This window comes from Mus pahari, chromosome 16, assembly GCF_900095145.1.
Source record: "Mus pahari chromosome 16, PAHARI_EIJ_v1.1, whole genome shotgun sequence".
In the NCBI taxonomy this organism is placed as follows: Eukaryota; Metazoa; Chordata; class Mammalia; order Rodentia; family Muridae; genus Mus; species Mus pahari.
In genome coordinates, this window is record NC_034605.1 from 52,537,999 (window position 1) to 52,559,524 (window position 21,526).

General features: G+C 44.6%; 1 protein-coding gene and 1 non-coding gene across 2 annotated transcripts in view; both read left to right on the forward strand.

The window, feature by feature from the left end:
• The first annotated feature begins 2,013 nt into the window (after window positions 1-2,013).
• Iars (isoleucyl-tRNA synthetase) overlaps window positions 2,014-21,526 on the forward strand; it is a 46,585-nt gene continuing 27,072 nt past the window's right edge. The window contains exons 1-14 of the mRNA XM_021215643.2: window positions 2,014-2,083; window positions 7,216-7,341; window positions 7,996-8,152; window positions 8,359-8,478; window positions 10,945-11,027; window positions 11,936-12,053; window positions 13,244-13,391; window positions 15,659-15,746; window positions 16,286-16,346; window positions 16,978-17,073; window positions 18,054-18,176; window positions 18,741-18,832; window positions 19,732-19,830; window positions 20,583-20,709. Coding sequence (XP_021071302.1) covers window positions 7,223-7,341; window positions 7,996-8,152; window positions 8,359-8,478; window positions 10,945-11,027; window positions 11,936-12,053; window positions 13,244-13,391; window positions 15,659-15,746; window positions 16,286-16,346; window positions 16,978-17,073; window positions 18,054-18,176; window positions 18,741-18,832; window positions 19,732-19,830; window positions 20,583-20,709 — 1,431 coding nt within the window. The 5' untranslated portion in view covers window positions 2,014-2,083; window positions 7,216-7,222. The remainder of the gene's footprint in view (window positions 2,084-7,215; window positions 7,342-7,995; window positions 8,153-8,358; window positions 8,479-10,944; window positions 11,028-11,935; window positions 12,054-13,243; window positions 13,392-15,658; window positions 15,747-16,285; window positions 16,347-16,977; window positions 17,074-18,053; window positions 18,177-18,740; window positions 18,833-19,731; window positions 19,831-20,582; window positions 20,710-21,526) is intronic.
• On the forward strand, window positions 4,169-4,301 carry LOC115065637. Its single transcript, XR_003845407.1, has one exon. It is a non-coding gene; the product is annotated as a small nucleolar RNA SNORA84 (small nucleolar RNA).

The following is a 21,526-nucleotide window of genomic DNA, read 5'->3' on the forward strand; positions in this document are numbered from 1 at the left end:
TATCTTACACTCTGACTACTTGCGTTTGCTGTCTTGTTTGGGGCTTTTTGCAGACTTGGCAAGCACTCTATTACTGAACTATATTCCCAGCCAGTTTTACCTGACTTGCTCCTTAATAAAAAACAAACACAAAGTACTCTTGAATCCAAGTAGTATTATTTTGGCCACAGCCAACATTTTCCAGGATTTTGTTCTGTTTTTCTTGAGATAGGGTTTCTCTGTGTACCCCTGGCTTTCCTGGAACTGGCTCTGTAGACCAGGCTGGCCTCAAACTCAAGAGATCTGCCTGTTGGAATTAAAGGCGTGCACCACCACCACCCAACCTTGAAAGTTTTTTAATTACCTATTTTCTAGACAAACTGTTTCTTTACTTCCCAACAGTAGTTTATAGTGTTTCTCAATCCAATCTTTAAACCATGTGGTCCAGTCTACACTACCTGTGGGTACATAGGTTTCTTTCACTTTGTGCAGCGGCCTTTGTTCTACTTCTGCACGCTGAACAGAGGATAGACATGAGGTGAACCAATTGGCAATTTAAAGAATGCAAAGCTTAAAAACTCCAAATATGGGGCTGGTGAGATGGCTCAGTAGGTAAGAGCACCCGACTGCTCTTCCAAAGGTCCGGAGTTCAAATCCCAGCAACCACATGGTGGCTCACAACCATCCGTAACAAGATCTGACTCCCTCTTCTGGAGTGTCTGAAGACAGCTACACTGTACTTAAATATAATAAATAAATAAATAAATCTTTAAAAAAAAAAAAAAACTCCAAATATTTCTGGTTAATACAGGTACTCATAAGAAAGCAAGAAGCACAGGCAAACACTGCATCTAATTTTTGACACAGTAGAGCCTAGAACTGTTGAATAAACACTCAACAGTTATCAAAATATTCTAAAACTCGCCAAGATTTCTACTTCATTTAGGCCAAATCGGGTTTTGTTTGTTTGTTTGTTTTCTGTCACTAATGAATAAAATAGGCACTTACTCACCTAATTAACGCTGTCGACTTATTAAGGCCAAAACTTTCTTTCACAGATGGGGGTCAACGTTCTCATTTGTTCTAGACCGGATCTGAAGGGTACTAAGTAGATATATAATGATACATAAGCAAAATTTTGAAATGGAAAGAACCATTCCAATGACGTTCAATAAAGAGTTCAGATTATCGTCAGACCCTCTTCCCTTCTCTTGCCATTTACCACATGGTTAGCAGTCTCCAGGTTAATATGTACCGTTCCCAAAATAATTGTGGGAGTCACTTGACACAAGTTTCATGTGTAGCATAAATTTTAGATGCCATCACAGCTGGAAATCTAACTCAGTTGGTAGAGTGTGTGGCTATGGTGCACGAATGCCCGGCTTATCCAGGGCACCATATAAAAACGGGTGTGATGGGACATTTCTGTAACTCCTCTATCCTGGAGACAGGAAGATCTGCACTTCAAGGTCATTCCTTAGCTGCTTAGGAGTTCCGGGGCCAGCAGGAGATACAAGAGACCCTGAGTCTAAACTAATATTATATGGTGTCAAATGTCCACATCTCAAATATACTGATATGTTTAAGAATATTCACATATATTGACATATATTTAAGAATTTAAGCTGGGGCTGGAGAGATGGCTCGGAGGTTAGGAGTACTGGCTACTCTTCCAGAGGTCCCCAGTTCAATCCCTAGCTTTCACCATCCTGGCTTACAAAGCATACATGCAGGCAGGAGACTGAGTACAAATAAATAAAGTCTTTAAAAAAAGAGAGCGTACTGACATATGGACCCAGAACTAAAGGGTGTCTCTTGTTCATCGGCCAAGTCTTAGGAGGCAAATCTTTACCACAGGTGAGTAGCCACTGACCTGCCAGGTCAGGGCTCTGGAGAGCCTTCGCCTTCCTTTGCAGGGACGCTCCCGTCCTGCTCTGCAGTTATGCACGGGCCAATCGCCACACGCGTTGTTCGTGGGTGTTGGATGGCACACGCTGATTGGGCGCCGTGGAGGGGCTGAGCCTGGCACTGTCAGTATTGCATCACCTCCAGACGCGGAACGTGGTCGCAGGCTGCAACCTGAGCGAGCTCTCCGGGTTCCCAGGTAAGCCGCACCCTCCGCTCTCTTCTGGGCCGCCGAGCGAGGCCCGCCCGTGTAACAACCTCCAGACAGCACGAGGCGGTGAAAAAGGAGCACGCTGCTTCTCACAGTGAGTGAGCTGCGGGCACAAAGCTATTTCCAGAGAGCCTTCGTGGAGGGAGAGTAGGTAACATTGCAGAACTCAGAGCTGCGCGCAGATTCTGGCCTGACTCATTGGGTGGAGAACTGAGATCCTTAGAAGTACCCCCGTCACTTAGTGGGACCTTGGTGACTTATGAGCAGCGAGGTGTGAGACTGCAGGGTGATGTAGTATCCGGGAGAAGATCGGAAGGTGGTTGAGGTCACTGCCAAGTTAGGTGTTTTAAAAGAACTAACCTAGGAGTCTTTCTGGAGTCCGGGCTTCTCCCAACTGTGCCAGGATTTGCGCGTACTTATCCATGGGTACCAAGGTAGGTAGGTTATGTGCTGCACGCTTGTCCTGGGCTCACAGAGTCAGGTAATGCAGTATAAGCTCACGCTTGGCGGCCCTACAGAACAAACTATTGGGGATTGGAGGTGTGAAGTGATGCCTTATCAGCGTTTCCTTTAGGCTTGGACTGAAAGTGGACAGAGATTATACTCAAAGGTTTATATAAACCCCATCCTGTCTGGACAGAATATGGGGGGATCGTTGTTATTTTGGCTTGGGATGTGTGCGTGATGAGTATGTGAGAATGTAACTTCGTTTCCAACCTCATGAATTTGTTCTCATTTTTACCATGTTAGAGAAATAAGCAAAAAATCATTGAAAAACTCACAGAGTACAAACTGGTGTATCTGAGACTTGCTCTTATGTTTCTCAGTGTACAGGTAGAAAGTATAGAGTTGGGTCTTCTCTAACTACTAGTTCTGCACCCGGGGTTTCAACCAGCCAGTGCTCATACTATGTGATTAGGTCTGTAGTAGTGTCATGTACCACACGTGTACAAACTATTTTCTTGGTCATTATTTCCTAAGCAGTCGAGTATAGCAATTGTGTATCTAGATTTTAAGTGTATTAGGTATGATAAGTAATCTAAAGATTAGTTAAAATACACAGGCAGATGCATATAAATTATATGCTAATACTATATTTATAAGAGACTTGAGCTTCCTTGTGTTTGAGTATTCCAACAGGTCCTGAATCCAGTACCCTGTGGATTTGGAGGGGCGTTTCTGTTTGACTGCCTTGTGTTTTGTTGTTGTTGTTTTTGTTGATGTCTTAGTCACTTGTTCCTGTGAAGAGACAACCCTGAGTGACAATTAAATGCCATTTTTGTGGAACACAGTACACACATGGTACATGAAACATACATGCAGATAATACCTATGCACATTAGAGAGATGGATAGTGGAGCCCGTTAGCAGAGCTAAAAGAGAAGTCAGGTGTAAAAAGTAAGATGATGATGTATGTCTCTCCCATGGAGCCTAGCCTGGCTTCAAATTGTCCTCCTGCCTCAGCCTCCCAAGTGATGGTATGGTAGATGTGTGTCAACATAAGCAGCAGCACCCATGGCATTGTGGGTAAGTTGAAATCATCTTAAATGAAGGTTGGTGGAAATAGTGTAGAAGTAGCTAAATGGACAGGTAAGGCTATGGATCAGTAGCTGGAGTGCATGCCTTGCGTGCATAAAGTTCTGGGTTCAAGCCGCAGTCCCCCCCCCCCCCCAAAAGCACACTTGTGAGCTGGAAAGTTGTGGTACACAGCACACCTTTGATCCCAAGACTTAGGAAGTGGAAGCAGGCTGAGCTCTCACCAAAACAAATAACAAGCCAACACACAAACCCAAAGCACTTGTAATCCCAACATTCAGGGGGGTAAAGACCACCAGATCAGAAGGTCAGAGTTATCCCCAGCTACCCAGGGAGTTCAAAACCACCCTGAACTCTATGGGACTGCCTCAAAAAGGAAATGAAATCGCAGAGCAGGAAGCAGAGCTAAAATATCTGAAGGGATTACAGAATAAGGAAGAAAGACCTGGATTGTGTGTGGAAGGAAGATGGGTGGCGTTTCTGTGCATAAGCTGGCAGTTTTACCGGCCCTTCTCCACCCAAGTCTGCTCCCCCACTGCCCTGTGGTTGCTGGAGGCTGTTGTGCAGGTACGGTTCTCCAGTGGATACAATGGGCTAGAAAAATCCTGTGATTTATGCATGGGAGCTGTTTCTTCTCAGCAGCTGCCATAGCCCGGTCACTGGTACATTGTTCTTCCTTCAACGGTCAGCGCTGTTGCACCCCGCCTTTGTATTTGCTGGAACAATAGTGTGGTTCTCAATCTTTGGAGAACAGCAGGCGCATCATAGGAAGTCCAGTAAAAGCTCTCCTCTTGCTTCCCAGAAAGTTTAGATCTTGTGTTCTTAACAGAGATTGGGGTAGATATCACTGGATCATCAGGGCACTGTGAGTGATAGTGTTCCAAGTGTGTTCAGCAGGAGCCTGTCCTAGGGATCTAATTTAAGTGAACATTCTGACCCCCGATGAATCTGCATTTCTGATGACTCCCAGGGACAAGAGCAGTCAATAGCAGTCCATTAGAAGTGGCAAAATGAACTTGTAAAAACCTAACGATCTCTTACCAACCTCTTACTCACCAAACCAAAGGACCCTTGGTAAATCAATAAATTCAGAAACCTCTTTCTGTCTTTGAAAGGCTGAATGTTGAAGTAGCAGCTGATCCAAAACGCCATGCATCTCTCAGTAATGAATAATTCTGTGCTCTGGTTGAAACGGGCTATTTTAGGGAAATGCCCCACCTGCCTTGTTCTGTTTTTTTTGTTGTTGTTGTTGTATTTTGGTTTTTTTTTTTTTCTATAAAACACTCAAGAGATACTTGAATATGAAAAATTAATGAACATTTAAAAAACATATCTTTGATCACTATTTTGCTGGCAAACTTTTTTTAAAAAAAAAATTTATTTATTTATTTTATGTAAGTACACTGTAGCTGTCTTCAGACACTCCAGAAGAGGGAGTCAGATCTCATTAAGGATGGTTGTGAGCCACCATGTTGTTGCTGGGATTTGAACTCTGCACCTTTGGAAGAGCAGTCGGGTACTCTTACCTGCTGTGCCATCTCACCAGCCCGGTAGCCTCAGTCTTAAACTCCACTGCTTTCAAGTCTGGTTGAGGCGTGTAGGCCTTCTCGCCTAGATCAGCCATGCTTGGCTGCTGGGATTCCTGAGGACATAGGTTTCTGTCTTCTCTGTTCTTTCATCATTAGCAATCCTGTCCCCATCTTATTGAATTTTGGCTTAAAAATCTGGTCACCAGCTTGTTTAGAATTTAAATGAGAATTTGCACATGCATCATACATATTAATAAATAAGGCAGGGTTTTCATTTGTTTTGAAACAGGATCTCGGTGTATAGTTCTGGCTGGCTTGGAACTCAGTATATAGACCAGGCTGGCCTTGAACTGCCTGCCTCTGCCTTCCAAGTGCTGGGAGTAAGGTGTGAACCACTGTGTCTGGCCTAAGGTTTTAAAAATACAAAAGAAGGAAAAAGGTGAAGTGTCTTAGTTTGGGTTGCTATTGCTTCGACGAAACACCATGACCAAAAATAGAAAGGGTTTATTTGACTTATATACCTCCATGTCTGTTCATCACGGAAAGAAGTTGAGATGGGAACTCAAAACAGGGCAGCGTCCTGGAGGGAGGCAGGAGATGATGCAGAGGCTGTGGAGGGATGCTGCTTACTGGCTTGCTCCTCATGGCTTTCTCAGCCTGCTTTCTTAGAGAAGCTGGGACCACCAGCCTAGGGATAGCACCACATACAGTGGGCTGTGTCCTCTCCCATCAATCACTAAGAAAATGCCCTCCAGACCTGCCTACACCCGATCTTACAGAAGCGTTTTCTTAACTGAGGTTCCTTTCTCAGATAACTTTGGCTTCTGTCAAATTGACGTAAAGCCATCTAGCACAAGAAGTGATTGAGGTAAGACCCCTCTGGCCCCTACACCAAGACAACTCCCCAGAGGAGGACTGTATCCAGAATTGAGAATTTTTAAAATTCAACCATGAAAAGTTAGTCTAACTCAAAGAGGGCAAAAGGCGAATAAACATTAATCTTCAGGTGGTATACCGTGATGAGAAGCACAATGGTGAGAGGTACGCGCTGCCTCGTGCCCTGTGAGGTAGTGCCGATCTGGAGTCAGTGCGGAGTGGTGGATGAGAAGCACAATGGTGAGAGGTACGCGCTGCCTCGGGCCCTGCGAGGTAGTGCCGATCTGGAGTCAGTGCGGAGTGGTAAGGAGGATACAGAGAAGTGGGCACCCCATTCGTTGCTCATGGGATGTTAATGGTGCAGTTCCCGTGGAAAACATTTTGGTGGTTCCTCAGAAAGTTAGAAACTGAGTCACATGACCCATGAATCCTACTCATAGCTAGCCATATACACAAGAAAGAAAACATGTCCTTGTAGAAGTTTGAACTTAATGTTCATAACAACCTTAGATACTAGCCAAAAAGGGAAATCAATTCAAATATGAATACTGATGAACTGACAAATAGTGGCAGAGCTGTATGGACTATGAGTGTGTTGTACAGCATGACTGACCCTTCAAAACTGAGCAGATCCACATCTGGGCAATTATGTGAAACTTTCAGGGTTTGGTGGTGGTGTGGTGGTGGTGGTACGTCTTGTTTGTTTGTTTTTTAAGACAGGGTTTCTCTGTGTAGCCCTGGCTGTCCTAGACTCACTATGTAGAGCAGGCTAGCCCAGAGATCCACCTGCCTCTTCCTTCCAAGTGCTAAGATTAAAGGCGTGCGCCACCACCGTCCAGCAGGAACATATGAAATATAGACAAATGGTTATGGACTTAACAAGATTAGTTGCCGTGGCTGAACTAGAGAGAATGTGCTTGCTCATGGTCGTGGGAAAAATTGAAAATATTCTGAAGTGGTGGTGGTTATATGCCTTTAAATATCCTAAAAATCCTATTCAGCTGACTTGAATCCTTTAAGAGAGCACACTGTGTATTATATACATCAATACCCAATAAAGCTTTCACTTTAACACACACAGTGTGGACAGTCCTGTGTATATGCACTTTAATAATTTGTTAGCCTGCTATTCCTAAATTAAGAATTGCTATGACTGTTACAAATTTGATTTCTCTTCAGCAACAGAATGGTTCAACAAGTTCCAGAAAACATCAGTTTTCCTGCGGAAGAAGAAAAAATCTTGGAGTTCTGGTCCAAACATAACTGTTTCCAGGAATGCCTCAAACAGTCAAAACTCAGGCCAAAGTACGTGAGTTTCTGCAGTAAAGACAGACTCCTTACACACAGCTGTCCCTTGCTTACACGCAGCCGACCCTTGCTTACACACAGCCATCCCTTGTGCTTAGCTCCCTTAATGCCCACTCTTCATTTACCCGTAAGTTCTCAGAGTTCTCCATACAGTAGGAATCTGTACAGGAATGGGTGAGTCCCTGGTTGTCAGAAATCATCAGAATGGAGATTATTTACTGCTTTCTTTCTTGCATTTACAATCATCTCTGCCCTCTGTAGCCGGGTCCTACAGTATTTATTCCTAGGAAAGGCTACTAATGTCAAATCAGTGAATTCCTTATGAACCTTCCCTTTCGAAAATGTTAGGATGGGCGTCCACTGCCCTGCTTCATTGATGAGGTACCTCGGGATCACTGGTAACTTACTTATGTTTTGGAGAAAATAAACATTGAGCGGATGACAGGATAGCAGTTCCCCCAGCTCTGTCTGAATGGCCACTGTGAAGGCTGGACCTCCAGTAGATTTCTAATCAATTATGTCCCTTTTCTAGTCCTGTTGATCCCACTCCCTCACCCCCGAACATTTTCATATGATAGCTGCTTAATACAAAAATCATCCTGAATGTCTGCTGTTTTTAAATGACCTGCAGTATTTTGTATTATCTGTTAGATTTACCTTCTATGATGGGCCTCCCTTTGCTACTGGACTGCCTCACTATGGACACATACTTGCTGGGACAATCAAAGATATTGTTACGAGATACGCTCACCAGAGCGGGTTTCACGTTGACAGAAGATTCGGGTGGGACTGTCACGGCTTACCTGTGGTACGTCTGAGTCTCCAGTCCTGTGATGTTCTCACTGTCTGTGAATATATCAGATGTTACCTTTGAATTTGTTTCCCTATTATTATGTACTGTGTGGTTTCACGGTAGAATCTTCTTTGCATGTATTTCTGTTAGCTGTTTTGGTTTCTGTTGCGGCTTGTATTAGGCGTGGCTGTTAACATAACCGTCTTGCTTAATATTTTCAGGAATACGAAATTGATAAGACACTGGGCATCAAAGGGCCGGAGGATGTGGCCAAAATGGGGATTGCGGAGTACAACAAGCAGTGCCGAGCCATCGTGATGAGATACTCTTCCGAGTGGAAGGTATGCTGGGTGCTTTCAGAAGCACGGACAGCAGGTCTGGCTTTGATGTGGGACTAGATAGACATGGCTAAGCATCCTTCGTGCTTTTTATGAAATATTTCCCCAAGTATGGCTGCCTGCGTGAGCTTGTGTCACAGGAGGGCTTGGGTCCCTTTGAACATTAATCCCCGTAAGGAAGCACCACATCCCGGCGTTGCTTTTGGTGTTTGGTTCTTTTTCGTTTTTCTCTTTATCCTCTTGCTGTAGTCATGGTCTCTTCAAAAGTCTCTGTACTTTGGGCTGAAAGGATGGCTTAGCGGTTAAGAGAACGGGCTGCTCTTCAGGAGGTCCTGAGTTCTAGTCCCAGCAACCACATGGTGGCTCACAGCCATGTGTAATGGATATAGGATCTGAGGCCCTCTTTTGTTATGTCTGAAGCCAGGGTCAGTATACTCACTTACTTATATTAAATAAATAAGTCTTTTTATTTTATTTTATTTTTTAAATGATCTCTGTATTTATCTCCTGGTGTTCTTGGTGGTCTAACTAACGCTCAAGTCCTTTGGCCTCAGTAGTCTGCGTGCTGGAGATACAGGCGCTGCCCTGTTCTCTTCCTGGTCCTTCATGCAGGCTGCTCTGTTCCCTCTCCCACAGGGTTCCCCTTAGTGCCCTTCTGACATGACCCCAAGTGGCTTCAGCTTCTTGGCAGATAGAGTTCACTTTCATGCCTAATCCAGCAGGGCAATCCTGCTGGGGTGAATGCTGCCTTAATGTAGATCTGCTTTTAAAATCTAAATTTTTGTTTCTGATTCTCCCCCCAACGCAACCCCCTTAGGGCAAGGTCTCATTGTGTAGTCCTGGCTGGCCTGACACTTAATATGTAGACCAGTCTGGCTCAGAACACAGACCTCAGAGAGATCTGCCCGCCTCTGCCTCCCAAGTGCTAGGATTAAAGGTGTGTGCCACCATGCTCTACCTGTTTCCAAAACTGTTTCAGCTTGGGAGACGCTAAAGCATATCACTGTCCACCTGGTATGAAGCGATCCCCTATGCCTGTCATTTTCCAGTGCTGACATCGTCAGTATCACAAAGGCAGTTAATTAACATGAACAAAATACCATCCTCTTGTACCACCCACTCGTCTTTCTGACCCTGTAGTCTGTCTAGCCTTTAGTGGCAAGGCCTCAGTTTTCTTTGATGTACAGCATTGTTTTAGTCTTCCTTTTAGTCTTTTAGGACCATGTCACTGTGGGGAGCAGGGGGAGGGGGTGAGGTGGTTGCTAGGGATTGAATCTATGGCATCATGCATGTGTACCCAATTAATTATTCCCTTCATTAAGGTGCTGCCTGGCTTTTCCCTTGGTGAAGTGCGGGTTTGACTTTGCAGTTAATAAGTATCTTATGGGAATACTATTTCTGTTATGCCTTTTCTTATGATACTTTTAGACATTAATTTTAGCAACTATTGGTAAATTCTTCCTAGCTAGTTATTTCTCTGATGTTCGCCAAGTAATAGTTGCAAAAGACTTTTATCAATGAATATCGCTGGGCATGGTGGGACACACCCATAATCTCAGTACTGGGAGGACAGCAGAAGGTAGATTATCCTAAATTTGAGGCCAGCTTGGTTTATATATGTCTTAGTCAGGGTTTCTATTCCTGCACAAACATCATGACCAAGAAGCAAGTTGGGGCCGGACGTGGTGGCACATGCCTTTAATCCCAGCACTCGGGAGGCAGAGGCAGGTGGATTTCTGAGTTCGAGGCCAGCCTGGTCTACAGAGTGAGTTCCAGGACAGCCAAGGCTACACAGAGAAACCCTGTCTCAAAAAAACCAAAAAAAAAAAAAAAAAAGAAAGAAAAGAAGCAAGTTGGGGAGGAAAGGGTTACTTACATTCAGCTTACATTTCCATACTGCTGTTGATCACCAAAGGATGCAGGACTGGAACTCAAGCAGGAGCTGATGCAGAGGCCATGGAGGGATGTTCTTTACTGGCTTGCTTCCCCTGGCTTGCTCAGCCTGCTTTCTTATAGAATCCAAGACTACCAGCCCAGAGATGGTCCCACCCACAAGGGGACTCTCTTCCTTGATCACTAATTGAGGAAATGCCCCACAGCTGGATCTCATGGGGGCATTTCGCCAACTAAAGCTCCTTTCTCTGTGATAACTCCAGCTGTGTCAAGTTGACACAAAGCTAGCCAGTACAATATATAACAGCTTTCAAACCAGAAATACACTGTGAACCCTACCTCCTCAGTCCATAATGACTTAAGTAATTATATTTAGAAATAACAATGTCTATGTATAAGAAGTGAATGTTAAGAAAACTTGTTAACCTTAGGTGTTGTTTGAAATAATGTTTCAAACATTGTTGAACCATTGATTGATTGTTTTGATTTCCCCAAATACTCATTGGTAGTGATAACAGAAGTAAAACTCGTTATGGTATTATTTCCTAATGCTACTCTAACATTCATGTTTTTAAGTCTACTGTTACCAGACTCGGCCGATGGATCGACTTTGACAATGACTACAAAACGCTATACCCACAGTTCATGGAATCAGTCTGGTAGGTTTATTTTAAATTGTAGGAATGATAAACATTCTCTTTCGTTGCTCAGAGGAGAAGGTGCACGCCTAAATAAGTTTGTTTACAAGTTCATTATTTGTTTTTAGAGTAAATGTGATATATATCTTCTAGTTTTTTCTAATACCATGAAAGTGATTTATGTGTCCCCCCCCCCATTTGTTTCCCCATAAAAATGACATTTGGGCAAGTAGGAGACCCTACTCAAGCCCTTACACATTGGGCAAATACTCTACCATTGAGCCCTGTGGGAGAGCATTTAATCCACTCATTTAGTTGTGGGTAGTGGCCCATAAGTACAATCCAAGCAGTAGTAATGCAGGGAGATTGTGAGTTCAAGGCCTGCCTGCCTGGGCTACTTAGTAAGAAAGACTTAACAGAAAATTCCCTAGGGATATTGTAACTCCAATGAAGGTTTTAACAAAAGAAAAGGCAAAATTGAGTAAGGGTCTGTTGCCTAGTTATTTAAGCATTATTTAAGTGTGCCAAAAACCTGAAGAAAATCCCCAAATGCTAGTGGATGTTGGTAAAAAGTTGTTTTATCATAGCTCTAAGAGTTTTAGTGTAAAATCTGTATGCCAATAGTTACAGATTTATTCATTGATAATGTGTTGTGCAGTGAGCACGAGTGCTTTCTCAGTTGTTAATAAGTATCTTTCCATGTCAGTAGATGGTGCTGGTGTGTGTACTCCAGCCTTGCCCATGCTAAGACAAGCTCTACCGCTAAGCATTACCCCAGCCTCAGTAATAGCAATTATCATCTACATTTGACCATTAAGTGTTTTTTACCAACATGCTCCCAAGAGAACTATAGACGTTGGCATAGGGGTCTGCATCTGAATGGCAGACTTTGGCTCTGTAGTTTAAAGCCCCATCTCTTGCCTTGCCAGGTGGGTCTTCAAGCAGCTGTATGACAAAGGCCTCGTGTACAGAGGTGTGAAGGTCATGCCCTTCTCCACCGCCTGCGGCACTCCACTTTCCAACTTCGAATCGAACCAGAATTACAAGGTGCGTTTCACGCTGAGCACTATAGTCTGTGATGATTATTGACCGATTACGATTAAGGTGACTATACCCAGTTGTTCCCCATATGGCTGGTGGTGCCAGGTGCCTGTCCCTACGGAGTGCTGATGGTACTGCCCCTCGCTGCAAGGAGGCTGTGCTAGGTTACAAGTTTCTTCCCACTGGGTTTTATCATGGACTCTGTATGATGGATTCTTTTTGTTTTGGCCATACTGGGTGCCTACTCTCGTCTGTCTCTGTCGTGACAGTTTTTCCCGGTACTGTTCTTCACGGGTCCTGCCTTTGGTGACTTCATATCTTTCCTGGTACCTGTGGCATCCTTTGTTAAAGGTATTGGGAAGGGAATGTAATTGAGATGCTAAGCTGGGTTACGATCTTTTTTCTGCTGCACAGGTCTTGTGTCATTGGTACAACCGCTCTTTGTCATCTAGAGGGTGAAGTAGAGCATCTCAGAACATGAACCGTCTCATGTCTTAAGTGTCTATACTCACCTTTCACTTTGGCTGGTTTACGTGACCCTCATTTTTAAAGGGATGGTAACTCTTTGGAAGCCTTGTTTGCACCCAGGTTTGGAAACCGTCACACTTCAGAAGCGTTTTCTCATCACAGTAGAGAATGTTTTTCCCGTTCCATATGATCTCTTTAGACCCTGTCCGAGGGCTGGGATCCATCCTTTTCGTCTCCCAGTTGTCTTTGTTATTGGCTCATGCATATTTAATAAAATACTCTAAACACATAAAAATGTACACTATAATATGCAGAAATAATTTTTATCCAACACAGTTATAGATCGCTGTAATAGTGTAACTTCTGTTCTTACTGGTTATGAGCCTTAGCCTTTAATGGCTAAGTTATCATTCATTCCCCTAAGTCTGCTGTTTGGTATTCCTCTTTTTCGTTGTTGGTTTTTGTTTAGGTTTTTTTGTTTGTTTGTTTTTCAAGACAGGGTTTCTCTGTGTATTTCTGGCTGTTGTGGAACTCTCTCTGTAGACCAGGCTGGCCTGGAACTCAGAGATGCACCTGCCACAGCTGGCATTAAAAGTGTGCGCCACCACCGCTTGGTGTTTGAGCTCATTTTCATCCTAAAATATATCTTAGTTCCCTTTCCGTTCAGTTTCCTGTTCTTCTGACCTTTACAGGTGTGTGAAACACTGTTTCCCCTCAATGTCTTGCAGGATGTTCAGGATCCTTCAGTATTTGTAACATTCCCTCTGGAGGAAGATGAAAATACATCCTTAGTTGCTTGGACAACCACTCCTTGGACTCTACCCAGTAACCTTGCACTATGTGTCAATCCAGAAATCCAGTATGTGAAGATCAGAGGTAACTGTTGGACTCATAGTAACTTGTGGTTAGTACTGATGAAGTAATTTTATATAGATATAAAAGCTTCCGATTTTATGTAGATACAAAACAATTCCCATACAAAAATTTTTACTAAAGACAAGCTATAAAGACAGGTATGGTGACTCATACCTGTAAGTCTCAGCACACAATAAGCTGGCAGGAACACTGTGAATTTGAGGCTACACTGAGCAACATAGCAAGATCCTATCCCAAAACAAGGCGGGGTGGGGAAGAGAAGAGGAACAGAAAAGATAGAGATAGAACAGAAAAGCAGCCTGAAAAGATGCCTCACTTCCATTTGAAAGTGACACAGATTTTTATAATTTTCAGTTTTAATGTACGTTTTGTACCTCATTGACCTGTTCCATGGTAGAGAATTCTTACATTCTCAAGTAGGTCCTTCCTTAAAGATGTATATTATGGTTGGCACTTTTTGAGCACTTACACTTTCAGATTTGGAGAGATTGTAGGGAGAAAGGGAGAGAAAAGCACATTGGGCGGGGCGGTTCGGGCCGAGGAACAGCTGCTCTGGAAGCAGGTACGGCTTTGCTTCTGGAGTTGAGTGACCTAGTAGTCTGCCTCCGTTGAAAGCAGGATCTGGGTTTGGTGGCATGTGCCCCTGGATGTTGGAGGCAGGAGAATAAAAGAGTTTTCAGCCAGCCTAGCCTAACTGCGACCTTGACTCAGGAAAGGAGAACAGGGAAGGAAGGAGCAGAGAGCCGTGAAGACAGGTGCTCGCTCAGACCCTGTGTCGGTGTCGACCCTGTTCACAGCAGCAGCCAAGGCATGGAAGCTGCTGTGTAGGTGCACGGGGAACGTCATCGGTCTTAAAGTGTGCGTGGGCAGCCTTATTTGGTTTCTTCCTGAACCTTGGAGATGCCTGTTGAGAGTAGCTGTTGTCCATAGAGGTGCCTGACTCTGGGTCTGTAGTTGCTTCCCTAAGGGAGGTGTGATGCCATTGGGACTGTTCCCATGGAAACCATGAGTCGGTGGTGCATTAGGAGGGTTTGGACAGATGTTGCAAATGTAACTCTTGAGTGTGTACACACGTGCACGCACACACACCACTCATGTACTTACACACTTTGTCTCGCTCTTGTCATATTTTATATAAAATGTGGGCTTGGTGTATTATAGCAGTGCTTCTGTGACTTGCTGCACCAGTGGGGGCAGTTTTTGAATGAATCACAAAGGTCCTTAGAAGTGATCTGGGAAACAGGTGACATGCTCTGCTGGGTTATAGCATGCCACACTCTGTAGTGGAAGTTGAAGTTTCCATACACTTTTCTGGGGAGGTTTGTCAGTATCAGAGTTTTGATGCTCTAGGCTTCCAGGGATGCTCCCCCCTCCTCCCCCCGGAAAGATTTTACCAAGGGACAGATAGGTGCCTCTTCTTAGTACTATTTTTAAGGCAACTTAGTTGTTCATCAGTTGATTTGTTAGAAGTGGTTTGTGATATCTTGAGTTAAAAAAAAAAATCAGTGGTGGCTTACGAAAGAGTCAGAGGCCGGGGATCTGGCTAAATGGAGAGCGAGAGAGATCTTTAGGTTCTACTGCACAGGATGATGGTCACAGAATTATATATATGTATGTGCACATGCTGTAGGAGCCCCTAGAGTCTCCGCTTTGCTTATTAGAAGGTGAAGAGAAGCTAGTGCGTGTCTGTCTGTCTCTCTCATAGACGCACACGTGCACGCACGCACACACACTCGTTACTGTGCACTGAGAGTCATGGGGATTACAACACGGCAGTGAGTTCAGCCTCCGAGGGAACGAGAGCACAGGGAGCTGTGACCTGTGCGCCACCTGAGTTGTTACTGGAAGGTGCTGCTTGTTAGTTTTGAGACAGTCTCACTGTTTAGTGCTTGTTAGCCTGGAACGCACTATGTAGACCCAGGCTGGCCTGGAACTCAGAGATCCACTCCCAGATGCTAGGATTAAAGGCCTGCGCCACCATAAAAAAACATTCACGTACATTACCTTTAGAAAGAGAACATAAAGGTTAATTTTCCTAATGGACTTGGACGTGCTCAGTAATGGCCACATACCCTACTGCCTTTGATGTCTCAGCACGTCTGGGTAGCAGTTCTGCTCAGCTCTGCAGTGTCCTCTCTGTGTCCAGGGCACACAGTAGGTACAGGTGACAAAGCTTCCTGGCACAAGAAATATATATGCCCAGTGTGTGTCTTCATAGTCAACCAGTCTGAGTGCCACCCATGTCCTCTTTTTCTTCCTTCTCTCAGATGTCACCAGGGGAAAATTGTTCATCTTAACGGAAGCCAGATTATCGGCCCTGTATAAGCAAGAGAGCGACTATGAGATACTTGAAAGGTGAGTGCTCGGACAGTTGATGCAGTGTTCATATAGTGCGAGTGTGTGTTAGGATGACTCGCCATCCCAAAGCTGTAGTGTTCAAATCAAGTTTTAGGTACCAGATATGTCCTAAGTCACACGTCTGTGAGCCCCAGAGGATGCCGCTGGACTCTGGCTGCAGTTTCATTACTTTGACTGACTGCGTTTGTTTGTTTTTGTTTTGTGTGTACATTGTGGGTGGGTGGGTGTGCACGTATATGCCGTGGGTAAACATCATGTGGCTTCCCCTATCACTCTCCTTGTTAGTCTAGAGACAGCTTTCTCGTGGAACTTGGGCTTCCCAGTTTAAGTTCAAGCCTGCAAGTCCCATGGATCCCTGTGTTTCCTCCCCAGCTGGGCGGGGCGGGGGGGGACGGCATGCATGTCTGTTCGCAGCTTCTTACACGCTTTTCCGGAATCCAGACTCGATGGCCATGCCTCAGCAGGAAGCATTACACTTACTGAACTATCTCCCTGGCCTTACTGCTTTGATTTATGGATTTATCTTCCTTTTCAAGGTTTCCCGGTGCCTCTCTCAAAGGCAAGAAATACAAGCCATTGTTTGACTACTTCATTAAGGTAAGTGTGGGGCTGTTTTGCTGTGGCTCTCTACATTCATGTCTTCAATCATCAGAAGGAGGTGATGAGTGGGACTCTTGTGGCCTTCTTACTAATGTTCCTGGGAGTGTATCTGAATCCCAAACTCTGATTTAGTATGAGAACGTTGCTGTCTTTGAGTGAGTTGGAATTCTATCACCGACCAGCTCCATGACCACATCTCCAAGCTGGCCTTTTCCTTCCTCACCTCTCTGCCTTTGCAGTAAGCTTGTCTCCTGCTGTAAATGCTCTTGGCCCTTTTCTCATTGTATACTGAGTTCAGTTCACTTTCAGGTCTCCTCTCTCTCTCAGTGGTGTGCGTGTGTGTGTGTGTGTGTGTGTGTGTTCACCTTCATATACATGTGGGTGTGTGTACAAGTGTGCACATATGTGGAGGCCAGAGGTTGACATCTGGTCTTTTTGACTGCTCTCCACTTTAATTACCAAGGCAGGGTCTTTAGTCTGTCTAGCCAAGCTTGTGCCAGGGACTCCTGCCTCTTCTTCTCTGCATCTCCCTCCTAATTGGAATTACTTTGTCTTCTCGATTTACATGTTAATTTCAGGTCTTTCTCCCCTGTATTTCATCTAACCCTTGACAACCTTTCTCTCTCAGTGTAAGGAGAACGGCGCCTTCACCGTGCTTGTCGACCACTATGTGAAGGATGAAGAAGGCACAGGCGTTGTTCACCAGGCTCCCTACTTTGGCGCCGTGAGTAGCATACTCTTTCGGAAGCATTTATGGGAAGTAAATATCAGTGGCTACTGTTCCTGGGTTGCTGAGTCACGAGTCTCATTAAGCGTCTTCGCCTTGCCAAGACCAGTGGAATCTTTTTTTCTGGCTCCTTGCCCCCAAAGATGACATAGAAAATCTGTACCTGCAGTCCATATTCTTCTTGCCGATTTCTGTAAGCAGATCAAACCCTGAGCTGTTGTCAGCCCTAATACAGTTGTCTGCCTTGCTGGCAGCTTTCTGGCAAGGTCAAATGAGCAAATGCAGTACAGTACTCAGCATCCCTCGCAGGCAGCATTAATCAGTATCACGTGGATCCACTTCCGAAGCATCCTGCTGTATCCTAGGAAAGATGTGCCACCTGAAGCCTGTTTCCCTAGTGACAGGGATGCTTACCGTGAATCCTAGGATGCAACGCTGTATGTCTGTCAAGCGTTGTACCTTCCCACCACACTGACTTTCATTATCCAGATAGACATGTATATCATTACAAATGAAATGTAACTTAAGGGAGGGCTTTTGGTTTTAATTTTTGTTGTTGTTTTGGTGGGTTTATTTGGTTTTGTTTGGGGTTATTAAGATATGTCTCACTATAGTCTTTATTCTTGACTGGCCTGGAACTCACTAGGTAGACCCTTGACCTCAGGTCCACCTACCTCTGCTTCCTGAATGATGGGATTTAAGATGAGCGCTACTGCAGCTGGCTGTGGTTTAGTTTTAAAATGTTCATGTGTGGTATCTAATGGTTGGGATGACTGGGCTAGAAAATGTAACTATGGTTCAGCTGTAAGGCCTAGCTTCTATAGGTCGTCCTTAAGTCACCACAGTTAGAAGTAGAAGGTTACTCAGATGTATACAAGACAGTATTGAAAATTTGCTTACAAATCTATATAAATTCAAGCTTTCCTTTTTCCTCACACATATACTTAGACACTTTTATGTGTTCTTGTCTGTGTCAGGATGATCATCGTGTCTGTATGGACTTCAACATCATTCAGAAAGACTCAGTTCCCGTGTGTCCTGTGGATGCTTCAGGCTGCTTCACAGAGGAAGTGACACATTTTGTGGGGCAGTATGTGAAGGTCTGTGCTTTGTGTGTGTGGAAGGGTGTGATCTGTCTCATCACACTTAGAATTACCATAGACGTTTTAAAATTTAAGCCCTTAAAACAAGGAAAGACAGCTATTAGCCACACTCTGAGGGTCTGGCATGCTTAGAAGGGGGGAGGGGGGAAGCATGGTATAGTTTCATCAGTACAGGTTGGGAGCCGTACACTGCAGTCTGTCCTGGCGTGGTGCGTGGCCTTCTGATGCTCAGGTCAACTTTCATGTTTGAGAACTTCAGTGCCTGAGAAGTTACAGATGTATGTTCAGATTGCCTAAGGAGGTAAATCAGCAGAGTGGTTTTCTGGGTTTTGTGTTTAACGTTGTGTTGAGGGGGAAGCCGAGGGTCTCAGGCATCCTGGGCAGGCTCCTCAGGCTTGTCTCCTTCTCGCCGAGCCTCCAGCTGCAGAACAGATGTTTTCAAAAGACACCAGTTGTTTGTGCCTTTTATCCATTATAAAATATCAGATCTTAGTCATGTATTTATATTGTTACTAAGTATGCCAGTGTGTTTTAGTGACTGACTAATTTATTTATTAACAGGATGCTGACAAAAATATCATTAGGATGTTGAAGGAGCAGGGCCGGCTGCTGGCGGCAGGCACCTTCACTCACAGCTACCCTTTCTGCTGGAGGTGAGGGCGCTGAGAGTGCTGTGGTGGGGGGGGCTTCTCCTCCGCACCGTGCTATAACCAAGCCTTGGCGTAAGAGCATCCTGTAAATCTTCAAATGAATGTACTCTTGAGTGTCCTCAAGTTTGTCCCCACACTTTCTCTCTGTGCCCCGGTTCTATCATCAGAAGAACCATTTTCTTCTCTCTCTTTCTTTTTTCTTAAATTGTTTTTGTTTTTGTTTTTGTTTTCTTCCTTGTTTGGTTGGTTGGTTTTTGGAGACCACGTTTTTCTGTGTAGCCCTGGCTGGCCTGGGACTCTTCTGTAGACCAGGCTAGCCTTAAACTCAGTGCTCCTTCTGCTTCTGAGGGCTGGGATTGAAGCCATATGTCATGCTCACTCGGCCTCAGAAGAGCCATTAAAAAAAACTCTGTGTGTGTGTGTGTGTGTGTGTGTGTGTGTGTGTGTGTGTGTGTGTGCACGGGTGTCTCTCCAGGCCCCTAGCTTTGTTCATCTTTTTTCCTTTATCTTCTTTTGTTCATCTTTTTTCATTTGAAAGGAGGCAGGAGACTCAGACATCTGTGTGTTTAGTTTTTCGTTGACTTGTTTGCTTTGTGTGTGAGTACTCCTGTGTGTGTGCTGGCAGGCCTTGGCATGTCTGTGGAGGTCAGGACAAAGCGTAGAGATCTGTTCTCCTTCCACCATGTTGGTTCCAGGGATGGAACCCTGGTTCATCAGGCGCGACAGCAGGTGCTGTTACTTTCTGAGGCGTCTGCCAATCTGGACACTTGTAATCTAACATAAAAGTTACTGTCAGCAGAAGGCTGAGTAGCTGAAATGACATTGATCAGAAATTAGACTCAGGCTTGCCCTTGGTACCGGTAAGCCTCCGACTGACAGTGGAATCTGTATTCTGGTCCCAGGTCAGACACGCCCCTCATTTACAAGTCTGTGCCCAGCTGGTTTGTGCGGGTGGAGCACATGGTGGACCAGCTACTGAAGAACAACGATCTGTGCTACTGGTGAGCATGCTCCTTCCTACTGTCCTTTACATGTGCTGAATGAGTTTAGTTCAAGTACTGACCATCTCGTTTATCATAATTTGTAATTGTCTTTATTTGGCTAGGAAAACACAGTCATGTACAACTAAAGTAATACCTGCTTATGATAGAAGATGTAAGAACTCATTTTTCTTTGTAAAGCCCACTAGAGATAAGCAAGAGTTACTTGTGTATGCCTTACAGGATGAATTGGCTTTGGGGAAAATGTCTTAGGGAGACATAGTATGTACACTTTTAATCCTGGAACTTGGGAAGCGGAGGCAGGCAGACCTCTGCATTCCAGGACAGCCACAGTGAGGCCCTGTTACAAAAACAAATGAATAATCTTCTATACTCCGACTGTTAACTTTCCTATGATGAAGACTAGTATGTGTCTGCCAAAGCAGTTTATTTATAACTAATTTGGGTGTTTGAGTCCCTGGTATGTGGACATCTTCTGCCCTTGGCTTTACAGAGAGCCCAAGCACAGAAACCTTTGTCCTCCCTGGCTGGTCTTCACTACAAGTGCCAGCCTACCTCATGAATAATCAAATAGCAAAAAAGAGGCTTCCCAAACATGTGTCCTGCTGTCTTTTCAAAGGATGTGCTAGATGTGGGCCTAGCATAGTGTTTCCACAAAGCATCACGCAAAGGCTTGTGGTGGCAGCCTGGTTTATAATTTTTACCTAGTCTAGTGCTCCTGCATGACTGTCGATGTCATCCCTCTGTGACAGGGTCCCAGAGTTTGTACGAGAAAAACGGTTTGGAAATTGGCTGAAAGAGGCACGTGACTGGGCAATTTCCAGAAACAGATACTGGGGCACCCCCATCCCACTGTGGGTCAGTGAAGACTTTGAGGAGGTGAGTCCGGGCCTTGTGTTGATTGACTGTTGCTGAAGTTCTCTGTTGTGGGACTATGGTGTTAAAAAGTGTGGCCTCTTACTGTCTGAATTCTTTTCTAGAATGATCATATAAGACAGTCTGTTTGGGGGTTTACTTTTTATTTAAGTGCAGATCTGAATTTTTATTCTGTAAAATGGAAAAATAATTAGTAATTTTTTTTTTCAGGAAAAAAGCATATTAGATGGTGGATGGGTGTTGCTTTGATTCCCCCATCCCATGCCACACATTAAGTTCTAGAACTAACTTCAAGTTCAGCTGACTCCTGGCGTGGTGATGCTCACCTTTAATCTCAGCACTCAGGAGGCAGAGGCAGGTGAATCTGCTAGTTTGTGGCCAGCCTGAGCTCCACAGAAAGTTGCAGGCCAGCAGCCAGAGGGATAAACTGCGACTCTATCTAAAAAGAGAAAGGAAAGAAAGAAAGTTAAACTGACCTTATGAGAAACTGGAGAAGATAAAAATCCCAAGCATTGTATACCTTAACTTCTGAAACCGTGTTTGATTTATGTGAGTCTAGATGCGTCCCGTCCACCAGTGTAGGCAAACACAATTCCATGGCAGAGCCTCCCTTCTGTCCTGTGTGGAGAGCAACTCCCTGGTGTGTAGTGGATTCCATACAAGGACATGAGAGGCAACAGCCAAATTCCTGAGTCAGAAACCTTTTCAGGACTTAAGGGAAGGAGCAGAGAAAGCCCTGGGTGCCCAAGAGGCAGAGGCCTTTCCCTGTGAGGAAGCACGAAGCCTCTCCTGCTGACCTGACCCCTCTCTGTCAGGAGGT